This window comes from Saimiri boliviensis (assembly GCF_048565385.1).
Source record: "Saimiri boliviensis isolate mSaiBol1 chromosome 1 unlocalized genomic scaffold, mSaiBol1.pri SUPER_1_unloc_4, whole genome shotgun sequence".
Lineage (NCBI taxonomy): Eukaryota > Metazoa > Chordata > Mammalia > Primates > Cebidae > Saimiri > Saimiri boliviensis.
This window is the reverse complement of record NW_027412487.1, coordinates 337,401-350,225: the sequence shown is the minus strand read 5'-3', so window position 1 is coordinate 350,225 and position 12,825 is coordinate 337,401. Positions and strand designations below refer to the sequence as shown.

General features: G+C 42.9%; 1 protein-coding gene across 3 annotated transcripts in view; it reads right to left on the bottom strand.

Moving 5' to 3' along the window:
• LOC101050040 (transport and Golgi organization protein 6 homolog) overlaps positions 1 to 12,825 on the bottom strand; it is a 151,224-nt gene that overhangs the window by 116,283 nt on the left and 22,116 nt on the right. For all 3 annotated transcript variants that reach the window (XM_074392472.1, XM_074392471.1, XM_074392473.1), the window contains 2 exons: positions 9,811 to 9,952; positions 689 to 825 (listed from right to left, as the gene is read on the bottom strand). In XM_074392472.1, coding sequence (XP_074248573.1) covers positions 689 to 825; positions 9,811 to 9,952 — 279 coding nt within the window. The remainder of the gene's footprint in view (positions 1 to 688; positions 826 to 9,810; positions 9,953 to 12,825) is intronic.

Genomic DNA, 12,825 nt, shown 5'->3' with positions numbered 1-12,825 from the left:
TTTTCCGTTTACTCTTTTATGCTTTTTAAATTGTTTGCCATGTTAATTTACCTTGTTTATTTAACATCCACTTTTTAAAACTAATTAAAAACACATAGAAAAGATAATGAACAAGATGAAACTTGAGTTTTGTATTCTAGCTCTGAGAGCAAGCTGGGCCAATCATTCAATCATTCAAGAGTGATGAAGCATTCTTTTTTTTTTTTTTTTGAGACAGAGTCTCAGTCTGTCACCCAGGCTGGAGTGCAGCGGTGCAATCTCAGCTCATGGCAACCTCCACCTTCCAGGTGATCAAGCAATTCTCCTGCCTCAGCCTCCTGAGTAGCTGGGATCACAGACAGGTGCCGCCATCCCCGGATAATTTTTTGTATTTTTAGTAGAGATGGAGTTTCGCCATATTGGTCAGGGTGGTCTAACTTCTGAGCTGGTGATCCACCCACCTCGGCCTTCCAAAGTGCTGGGATTATAGGCGTAAGCCACCACATCCAGCCAGTGAATCATTCTTAAACTGAACAATTACGTCAGTCTCTTCCACAGGATTTGATTCATTTATTAAGAAAGCTCCTCACTAAACAATAAACTTAAATATTATACTGCTTTTACCTCAGTATTAGAGAAACATTAAAAGTCCTCTTTCTGTACATAAGCAGATAACTGTCAAAGGGTGAACAGAAACAAAATGACTTACCTGGGGGCAGATGTCCTTGTAGTAACTCTCTGGTGAAAGAGACTGCTGGGGACAAGAGGCCAAAATCTTTGCGATCAGGTCACACTTCTTCCAGTCAGCAGCCATCGCCTCAGCATCGCTTCCACCAGCTGCCCCCGCTGGCACAATGGAGAGAGATGTCAGAAGCTCAAAGCAGTTTCCCACAGAAGGTTCCATATAACAAACTTGTCTTAAAATTTAGGATAAAATGCATGTATCTTCTCTATTGAAAATAGTTTTCTTTTTCTATAATATAATCTACCCCTCTATACTTTCCTTTTTATGTTTTTTATTTCTTATTTATTTATTTTGAGTCAGAGTCTCCCTGTTGCCCAGGCTAGAGTGCAGTGGCATGATCTCAGCTCTCTGCAACCTCAGCCTTCCAGGTTCAAGCGATTCTCTTGCCTCAGCCTCCCAAGTAGCTGGGATTACAGGCACACACCACCATGCTCAGCTAATTTTTTTTTTTTAATTTTTAGTAGAGACGGGGTTTCGCCATGTTGGCCAGGCTGGTCAACTTCTGACCTCAGGTGATCTGCCTGCCTTGGCCTCCAAAGTGCTAGGATTACAGGCATGAGCCACCATGCCTGGCCTATATTTTCCTTTTGATGCTAGTTTCTGGGAAATTCAGAGAAAAACTAGAACTTAGTCACTATAATGGTATTATTCATATAAATGGAATACTAGCTTCACTATGTTTATTACTATTATTATTATTCTTTTTTTTTTTTTTTTTGAGACGGAGTTTCGCTCTTGTTACCCAGGCTGGAGTGCAATGGCGCGATCTCGGCTCACCGCAACCTCTGCCTCCTGGGTTCAGGCAATTCTCCAGCCTCAGCCTCCTAAGTAGCTGGGATTACAGGCATGCGCCACCACGCCCAGCTAGTTTTTTGTATTTTTAGTAGAGACGGGGTTTCACCATGTTGACCAGGATGGTCTCGATCTCTCGACCTCGTGATCCACCCACCTCGGCCTCCCAAAGTGCTGGGATTACAGGCTTGAGCCACCGCGCCTGGCCTTATTCTGTCTCTTTATATGTATCATTTAATTTAAACTGTCTTAAACCACAGCCATAGAGTGACGGGGACCAGAATTACTTTACCATCTTAAGCAATTATAAAATTGGACAAAATATATAAAGAATGGTTTTCAGACAATGGGCAGCAGCAACCCAGGACACTGATCCCTGAGAGAAGGGAAGCAAAGAAAGTGAACCTGATGACTGCCTTTGCTCATGACAAAAAAAACATGGAGAGAGTTTTCAAGCGATAGCAGGAGTAGCCCAAACAAAGCCTGGCATCTTACTGAGTGGAAGAAACATAGTTCAGGGTTCAGGGAGGCCAATGCAGCTGGAATTTTCAAGGCAAAATACCAGAGAGGAGGAAGTTACACAGAGAGAGTTCCAAAGATCTGCAGAGGGGTTCTCTCTCAGGTCTTTGGTAGAGTATGATACATGTATGTGTGAGGAAAATACCAAAGCCTGGGGCAAGTACCACCAGAAAGGAGTAGGGGGAACAACTTCCATGGTTCATAAAGGACTGGGAATAGTTGTGCTCCCACTAGCCAGCCTGGGAGGATCTCCTAATACACAGGGCAACAACTAGAATTCTCAGAAGTGTATTGTCTTCGTACAATCTGTATTGTACATTTAGTACAATACAATACACGTAGTATAATAAAATAAGGGGTTAAATTATCTTAAAGGCTGCTGTAGAACCACACTAACAAAGCTGAAAAGCCAGGATCAAAGGAACTAAACTAATTCCAAGTAACTTAACTGCATTCCAGAACAAAGCCCACCTAAGGAATAAAAAATCTGGCACTCAGCAATGTAAAATAAAAATGTTCAGCAGCTAGTCAAAAATTGCCAGGCATATTCATGTGAGGAAATATTATTCAGTCATAAAAAGGAAAAAAAACTGATTCATGTTATATCATGAATAAACCTCAGCCAGGTGCGGTGGCTCATGCCATCACTTTGGGAGGCCGAGGTGGGTGCATCACCTGAGGTCAGGAGTTCAAGACCAGCCTGACCAACATGGTGAAACCCTATCTCTACAAAAAATACAAAAAGTAGCCGGGTGTGGTGGTGGGTGCCTGTAATCCCAGCTACTCAGGAGGTTGAGGCAGGAGAATTGCTTGCACCTGGGAGGAGGTTGCAATGAGCCGAGATCATGCCATTGCACTCCAGCCTGGGCAAAAGAATAAAACTCCGTCTCAAAAACAAACAAACAAAAAACATGAATAAACCTCAAAAACTAAAAGAAGCCAGACACAAAGACCATATGTTGTATGAAAATGCCAATACAGGTAAATCCAAAGAGACCAGGAAGTGAATTAGTACTTACCAGAGAGAGTCTGAGGGGAGAATGAGGAGTGGTGATTGCTAGTGAGTGTGAGGGCTTCTTTGGGGTGGGTGTGGGAGAAGGTTGATGAAAATGTTCTGGAAATAGATATTGGTGATGATTGCACAGCTCTGTGAATATACTAAACACCACCAAACTGTACTCTTTAAAAAAATGACTTTTACCATATGTGAATACCTTAAAACACATACACACAAACTTACCAGGCATGCAAAGAAGGAAAACCATATTGCTTATAATTAGAAAAAAAAAAAAAAAATCAATAAAACAGGCTGTGAGTGGTGGCTCACGCCTATAATCTCAGCACTTTGGGAGTCCAAGGCAGGCAGATAACCTGAGGTCAGGAGTTCGAGACCAGCCTGGCCAACATGGCAAAACCCTGTCTCTACTAAAAATATAAAAAGTAGCTGGGCATGGTGGTGTACACCTGTAATCCCAGCTACCTGGGAGGCTGACGCAGGAGAATCTCTTGAACCTAGGAGGCAGAGGTTGCGGTGAGGCAAGATCGTGCCACTGCACTCCAGCCTGGGTGAGAAAGCAAGAAAGACTCTGTCTCAAAAAAGAAAAGAAAAATCAATAGAACAGATCCCCCAAAACAGAGGTAACAGAATTAGAAGACAAGACCATTGCCGGGCGCGGTGGCTCAAGCCTGTAATCCCAGCACTTTGGGAGGCCGAGGCGGGTGGATCACAAGGTCAAGAGATCAAGCCCATCCTGGTCAACATGGTGAAACCCCGTCTCTACCAGAAACACAAAAAATTAGCTGGGCATGGTGGCGCGTGCCTGTAGTCCCAGCTACTCAGGAGGCTGAGGCAGGAGAATTGCCTGAACCCAGGAGGCGGAGGTTGCGGTGAGCTGAGATCGAGCCATTGCACTCCAGCCTGGGTAACAAGAGCAAAACTCCGTCTCAAAAAAAAAAAAAAAAAAAAAAAAAAAAGACAAGACCATTAAGACAACTATTAAGATTTGTCCTTGGCCAGGCACAATGGCTCACACCGGTAATCTCAGCACTTTGGGAGGCCAAGGCGGGTGGATCACTTTAGACCAGGAGTTCAAGACCAGCCTGAGCAATATGGTGAAGCCTTTTCTCTACTAAAAATACAAAAATTAGCCAGGTGTGGTTGTGCATGCCTGTAATCCCAGCTGCTCGAAAGGCTGAGGCACAAGAATTGCTTGAACCTGGGAGGCAGAAGTTGCAGTGAGCCAAATTCATGTCACTGTACTCTAGCTTGGGAGACAGAGCAAGACCCTGTCTCTGGTAAAAAAATTTTAAAAGACAGAGAAGAAAACACACACACACACACACACACACACACACACACAGCATTAATAATTTGCAGGACAACATTAAACATAATACTTGGTGTAATTCAAATTCCCAGAGAGATCTGAAAGGAGTACAGAAATAAAGATAGTATCTGAGAAATTTCCAAATATGGCAAACACTATAAACCCACAGCTCCAAAAAGCAGAAAAAAATTAAAGAAACCAACACCACACCAAGGCATATCATAATCAAATTTCTAAAAACCAACAATAAGAGAAAAATCTTAAAAGCAGCCAGAGGGAAACATGGTATACCATTTATACAGGAACAAAGATAAAAGTGACAGCAGACCTCTCATCCAAAATGACATAAGCTAGAAGACAATGAAATGTTTTTAAAGTAGTAAAAGAAGAAATAAATGTCAACCTAGAATTCCATAACCAACAAAAAATATCTTTCAAAAAGGAAGATGAAGTAGATAGGCATTTTCAGACAAACAAAAGCTAGAAAATTAATTGCCAGGCTTGGCGCAGTGGCTCATGCCTATAATCCCAGCACTTTGGGAGGCCAAGGCAGGCAGATCACATGAGGTCAGGAGCTCAAGACCACCCTGGCCAATGTGGTGAAATCCCATCTCTACTACAAATACAAAAAAAATTAGCCGGGTGTGGTGGCGGGCACCTGTAATCCCAGGTACTCAAGAGGCTGAGGCAGGAGAAATGCTTGAACCTGGGTGGCAGAGGTTGCCGTGAGCTAAGATCATGCCATTGCACTCCAGCCTGGGTGACAAGAGTAAAACTCCATCTTAAAAAAAATTAAAAATTCAGGACAAACAGTGACAGATATGAGGAGATACGGCGTCACTGGGGAGGCAAAGTCCTGGGTCCCAAGTCTGTGGCTCACATCGCCAGGCCTGGAAAAAGCAAAGGCCAAAGAACTTGAAAGTGATTCGGGGTGAAATGTACATAGTAGAGTTTGCTGTAAATAAAAATGATTTAAACAAAAAAATAAAATAAAATAAAAATAAAAATAAATAAAAATTAATTGCCAGTAGACCTATACTATAAGCAATAGTAACTAAAGTTCGGGCAGAAGGAAATTTTCCCTGAAATTTTGATCTACATAAAGAAATGAAGACCACCAGAAATGGCAAATATGCAGGTCAATATAAACCTACTTCAAACCATCCTGGGAGAAACAAGATATGAATAGACAACAACAAATATACACATACACAAGTTGGGTGGAATCACAGGAAAAAGAGCGTTCTGATTTTCTTTATAGTAGCTCTCAAATCTACATGCCCTTAGGTAAGGTATAACCCTTTTTGGAATAGGAAGATGCAAAAAATTGTTAGCAGGGAACAATTTCTTATGGGTAACTGATAAGAAGCCACTGTGGTTAGAACTGAAGGGAGGCAATATTATGGCCACTCTAGACCAAATCTACCAATATCTGCTAACCACACTCACCTCACTTCTGTCTGACAAGACCAAGATACATTAACTATGGCAGAAACGAAGTCAAGATTTATTCTGTCTCTCTTCCTTCTTCCTCACATATCCAGCCCTTCATTAAGTTCTAGCAACTCTCCTCCTTAAATATCTCTGAAACGCATTCATTTCTCTCCACTTCCATGGCCACTGCATTAATCCAAGCCTCCCCGATCTCTCAGATGACTGCCTCCTTAATTGATCTCCCTGCTTCTGCTCTTACCCAACCCATTCTTCACAATACCTACACATAGATATTTCTTAAATGTAGATTTGATCATGTTCTTTCTTTCTTGAAACCTTCCATGGTTTCTCACTTCCCTCCGAATAAAGTTCAACATCCTGAACTCAGCCTTCCTGATGTGGCCCCAGCCACCCTCCCTGCACTCTGCCCTCATGACCCTACCCACATGGAGATTTCCTCAGAACCACCATGTTCATTCCTACTTCAGTTCCTCATACGTGCTACTTTCTCTGCCTATAACCATCCTCCCTCACTCTTCAGTTACTTAAATCCAACTCAGACTTCAGGGCTCAGTTTAAATGCCATTTCCATCAAAAAGCCACTAGACTTGTGGGAAATTGTTGAGCAGGAATAGGAAACTAACAGGCATGGGATAAGTAAGATAAGAGACTGAACACACAAAAAAGGCAAAGGGCTCACCAGGATAAAGGTGAAGGGGATCCTTGGATAGCAGCTGAGTAGAAGGTAACCAGGTTAGAGTAGAGCAGGTCAGAAGACCCAGAGAAAGATGTTTCCAAGAAGATAAAACTGATAGAATATCTGATGGGTTTTTGTGTGTTTGTTTGTTTCTTTGCTTGAAACAGGGTTTCGGCTCTGCCACCCAGGCTGGAGTGCAGTGTTGTGAACTCGGTTCACTAAAACCGTAACTTCCAGGGCTCCAGCAATCCTCCCACCTCAGCCTCCTGAGTAGCTGGGACCACAAGCGTGCACCACCACAACCAGCTAATTTTTGTATTTTTGGTAGAAATGGGGTTTCATCATGTTGCCCAGGCTGGTCTTGAACTCCTGAGCTCAAGTGATCTACCTGCCTTGGCCTCCCAAAGTGTTGGGATTATAGGCATGAGCCATAGTGCCCAGCCTATCTGATGTTTTTGAGTGTATTAAAAGGAGATTTAGCTGGGCGCGGTGGCTCACGCCTATAATCCCAGCACTTTGGGAAGCCGAGGCAGGTGGATCATGAGGTCAAGAGATCAAGACCATCCTGGTCAACATGGTGAAACCCTGTCTCCACTAAAAATACAAAAATTAGCTGGGCATGGTGGCGCGTGCCTGTAATCCCAGCTACTCAGGAGGCTGAGGCAGAAGAATTGCTTGAACCCAGGAGGCGGAGGTTGTAGTGAGCCAAGATTGTGCCATTGCACTCCAGCCTGGGTAACAAGAGTGAAAGTCCGTCTCAAAAAAAAAAAAGGAGATTTAAACAAAAGAGGAAGAGCTTGAGAAAAGATTAGAGATAAACACATAGAAAACTAATCAGACAACAAAAAAGATTAACTCCAGGAAGTACAAAAGATTATGTAAAAAAAGAAAGTAATCATAATATCATAATATACAACATAGCTCAGCTGTAAATAATAATTGGAGTTACACTAATATAAACACTGAATATTGATCTAACCAAAACTGAGATATAAATATATTAAAGAGATGGGAAAATAAAAATGTACTTGGGGGAATGATGGCAGTGATATAAAAGAGAGTAAGATCCTCTTCCACACATGTGAGTAGATATATGATGTCTAAAACTGAAAAATTACAAATTCCCATATATTAGTTAGAAACATAGGGGCCGGGCCTAGTGGCTCACACTTGTAATCCCAGCACTTTGAGAGGGCAAGGTGGATGGATCACCTGAAGTCAGGAGTTCAAGACCAGCCTGACCAACATGGTGAAACTCCGTCTCTTTTAAAAATACAGGCCGGGCGCGGTGGCTCAAGCCTGTAATCCCAGCACTTTGGGAGGCCGAGGCGGGTGGATCACGAGGTCAAGAGATCAAGACCATCCTGGTCAACATGGTGAAACCCCGTCTCTACTAAAACTACAAAAATTAGCTGGGCATGGTGGCGCACGCCTGTAGTCCCAGCTACTAGGGAGGCTGAGGCAGGAGAATTGCTTGAACCCAGGGGGCGGAGGTTGCGGTGAGCCGAGATCATGCAATTGCACTCCAGCCTGGGTAACAAGAGCGAAACTCCGTCTCAAAAAAAAAAAATACAAAATTAACTGGGTGTGGAGGCACATGCCTGTAATCCCAGCTACTTGGGAGGTTGAGGTAGGTGAATCCCTTGAACCCAGGAGGTGGAGGTTGCAGTGAGCTGAGACTGCGCCATTGCACTCCAGCCTGAGTGACAATAGTGAAACTCTGTTTAAAAAAAAAAAAAAAAGAAATATAGAGATAAATACCGGAAAAAACTCACTGAGAGTTCAAAGTATTTGCTTCTTTTTTTTTTTTTTTTTTTTTTTGACGGAGTTTCGCTCGTTACCCAGGCTGGAGTGCAATGGCACGATATCGGCCCACTACAACCTCCACCTCCTGGGTTCAGGCAATTCTCCTGCCTCAGCCTCCTGAGTAGCTGGGATTACAGGCACTCACCACCATGCCCAGCTAATTTTTTTTTTTATTTTTAGTAGAGACGGGGTTTCACCATGTTGACCAGGATGATCTCGATCTCTTGACCTCGTGATCCACCCGCCTCGGCCTCCCAAAGTGCTGGGATTACAGGCTTGAGCCACCGTGCCCAGCCAGTATTTGCTTCTAGATATGGGAAATGGATTGTAATGGTGCCAAGGACTGCTATTTTTCACTATAAGCCTCACAGAACTATTTGACTTTAAATGATTGTACACGTCTAATTTTGTCTAAAAAAAACACAAAAAATATAAATTAAAAACTCCACCATGCTTAGCATTATTATTGTTTTTCCTATTAATGAGGACTCAGATAATATAAATTGGGGAAATGACTGTAAAACTTGATCCCAAAGTTTGCATCTCAAAGGTATTTCTGGCTTCAAGAAAACTATTTTACATTTCACTTTTTTCTTTTTTTTTGAGACAGGGTCTTGCTTTTTCTGCCCAGGCTGGAATGCAGTGCCACGATCATGGCTCACTGCAGCCTTGAACTCCTAGGCTCAAGCGATCCTGCTGCCTTAGCCCCCCAAGTAGCTGGGACCACAGGTGGGCACCACCATACCTGGCTGGTTTTTTTATTTTTGTAGTGACAGAGTCTTGCTATGTTGCCCAGGCTGGTCTTGAACTCCTGGCCTCAGGCAGTCCTTTTGCCTCAGCCTCCCAAAGTGTTGGGATTACAGGTGTGAGCCACCACACCCAGCTTTATTATTATTATTTTTGAGACAAAGTCTCACTCTGTCACCTAGGCTGGAGTGTAGTGGCACCATCTTGGCTCACTCCAACCTCCACCTTCCAGGTTCAGGTGATTCTCCTGCCCCAGCCTCCCAAGTAGCTGGGACTAGGCGCCTGCCATGACCACGTCTGCCTAATTTTTGTATTTTAGTAGAGATGGGGATTCATCATGTTGCCCAGGCTGGTCCTGAACTCCTGACCTCAAGTGATCTACCTGCCTCAGCCTCCCAAAGTGCGGGTATGAGCCACCACACCCAGCCCACACCTGGCTTTATTTAACATTTACTCTAGGGTTTACTTCAACTTTCTGTGTAATGTTTTCCTCCGATATTAGAAATTATTTGAAGTGGCTTACAATATTATTCAATAAAATAGGCTGTGTATCACAAACTATTTTAGGGAAAGAGCAAGAGAATGCGTTTCTTTGGAAAAGAAGCTCATTATGGGCCTTTAAGTTTGACCTGTCCAACCCCTGCAAGGACATAGTTTTGTTTCAGTAAGGTTTTAAAGGTAAATATTAAAGACCAATAATTAACCTCAGACTCTGACTCAAAGGAAAATGGGTATCAAAATCACAGAAACATTTTATTTCTTACCACCTGCTCCTTCCAAAATGCCCCGGACTACTGCCTGAACACCATTAGGTCTCATTAACCTTTCAGAGAGCAGCTGTCCACACAGACGCCGAAGCCAAGCTGGGGCCCGACTCCTCAGCTGTGTCTTCACATCTGTACAGGACTGAGAAAAAGAAGGTGTGAATTCTGAATGTCATTGAAATAGATACGACAGCCAGGCATGGTGGGTCATGCCTGTAAAAAAAAAAAAAAAAAAAGAAAAAAAAAAAGAAAGAAAGAAAGAGCTATGATATATAACATTTATTTATTTAGAGACGGAGTTTTACTCTTGTCATCCAGGCTGGAGTGCAGTAGAATGACCTTGGCTCACTGCAACCTCTGCCTCCCAGGTTCAAGCAATTCTCTTGCCTCAGCCTTCTGAGTAGTTGAGATTACAGGCACGTGCCACCATGCCCAGCTACTTTTTGTATTTTTAGTAGAGAGGGGAATTCACCATGTTGGCCAGGCTGGTCTCGAACTTCTGACCTCAGGTGATCAATCCGTCTCGGCCTCCCATAGTTCTGGGATTACAGGCGTGAGCTGTCAGGCCAGGCTAGACATTTTTTTAAAGTCCTGAGTCATATTGACAATTAACAGTGCGCTATACAGACTTCAAAAGAGCAACATTGTTTCCTTTAAAAAAAAAATTTACAAAACCTTCTTCCGCATTATTTTTAAGAAAGTAAAAAACAGTGAAAAATCAATGAAATTTCAAACTCAGAAACAGACATTTGCATCAGTGATTAAAACGTAGATCTTGGGAATACTAAGTTAATGCAACCAATCTCTGACAATTAAATCCAGCTTCCAAGGAAGATCCTTATGAACGTTATTTGCCACTAAGAGGGTAGTTCACAACCGGGAGGGAGCACTCTAGCCCTTGCCTCTGTGGCCTTAGCAAATCTGATTCCTGTGACACAGTTCCAAGAAAGAGTTGGATTTCTTTTTTATTTCTTTTCTGCCCCAGTCTGATCTGCAAAAAAGAGTTGGATTTCTTCAAGGGTTTCTTTCTGGGAGTTCTGTGGAGCCACGGTGAATAAACAGACTTGGTGTCCCTTACTGCTGAGGGTGGAATAAACTCACTTATTGACTGGTTTTGGCACACACCTCTCAGCTCATTCCTCTTCTGTCTTTTGAGAGTGACTGCACATTTGGTTCTGTTTTTTCTTGCTAGGTATTTTTCAGAGGCCTATCCCCTGCAGAAGGTGCTGCAGTTTTGTTTGTTTTGTTTTTGAGATGGAATTTCCCTCTTGTTGCCCAGGCTAGAGGGCAGTGGCATGATCTGTGCTCACCCCAACCTCTGCCTCCTGGGTTCAAATGATTCTCCTGCCTCAGCCTCCCGAGTCGCTGGGATACAGGCATATGACACCATGCCCAGCTAATTTTGTATGTTTAGTAGAGACAGGGTTTCTCCTTGTTGGTCAGGCTGGTCATGAATTCCCAACTTCGGGTGATCCTCCCTCCTCAGCCTCCCAAATTGCTGGGATTACAGATGTGAGCCACCACACCTGGCCTCAGTTTTAATACTCTAGCCCTTATTTTGGGCTAGAACATTAATCATGTTGTTGTCAACCATTGCACTTAAGTATGTAAGCATCAAAATTAGTAACAGAAATATTTCATCCCAACTCTCTTGTCCTCTCTCTTTTACTGAATTATTACCATTTACTGAGGAGATGATGTGCCAGGCACAGCATAAGTAACTCCCATATAATCTCAAAAGGGACTTCAAGGAAGGCGTTGTGATTATCCCTATCTTATGGGTAAGAAACCTGAAGAATGGCAAGGTTTACAAATTCAAACATCTGCACATTGGGGTTGAATCCCAGAGAGGCCTTATGGAAGTAAGATTCTAAGGATGAGACAAAAATTACTCAATTAGGAGATACCTTTGCAGCCAGCTTCAGCTGGTCCTTGCTCCTGACCTACAGCTAATTCCCTTGGCTCCTCACTCTTTTCCTTTTCTAAGACAAGGTCTCACTCTGTTGCCCAAGCTGAAGTACAGTGGCCCAATCACAGCTCACTGCAGCCTCAACTTTCTGGGCCTGAGGAATCCTCCCACCTCAGCCTCCAGAGTAGCTGGGGCTACAGATACACACTATCACATGTGGCTAGTTTTTTATTTTTATCTTTTGTAGAGATGGGGGTCTTGCTGTGTTGCCCAGGTTGGCCTCAAACTCCTGATCTCAAGTGATCCTTCTGCCTCAACCTCCCAAAGTACGTACTGGGTTTACCTGTGTAAGCCATGGTGCCTGGCTGGCTCCTCACTCTTTACATACCTAGATTCATAACGAAAATGTAGGTACTAAAAGACAGTTCCAGCTATATCATCAAGTTAAATAATTTCAGATAAACATTATTCTTAAGAAAACAAAGAAACTGGGCCGGGCGCGGTGGCTCAAGCCTGTAATCCCAGCACTTTGGGAGGCCGAGGCCGGTGGATCACGAGGTCGAGAGATCGAGACCATCCTGGTCAACATGGTGAAACCCCGTCTCTACTAAAAATACAAAAATTAGCTGGGCATGGTGGCACATGCCTGTAGTCCCAGCTACTAGGGAGGCTGAGGCAGGAGAATTGCTTGAACCCAGGAGGCGGAGGTTGCGGTGAGCCGAGATCGTGCCATTGCACTCCAGCCTGGGTAACAAGAGTGAAACCCCGTCTCCAAAAAAAAAAAAAAAGAAAAGAAAAGAAAGAAACTATCTTATCCCTAGCAGAATATATACTACTATACTACTATATGTTTTCAAACAAAGTAACTAAGAATAGCACCAATAAGATCTCTGGTTTTTTTTTTTTCTTTTTTCTTTTTTTTTTTTTCACAAATCACAAAGTCCTAAACCTGGAAAGATCTCTGGTTTTAATTTCTTGACTTCAAGTACATAATCCATTCAAAGAACTGAAGTGTCCAAATACTTCAGTTTTGTCAAACAGCCAAATTTTAGTTAAAAAAAAAAAAAAGATCCAGTTTCAGAATGAGTAAAATATATCTCGCATAA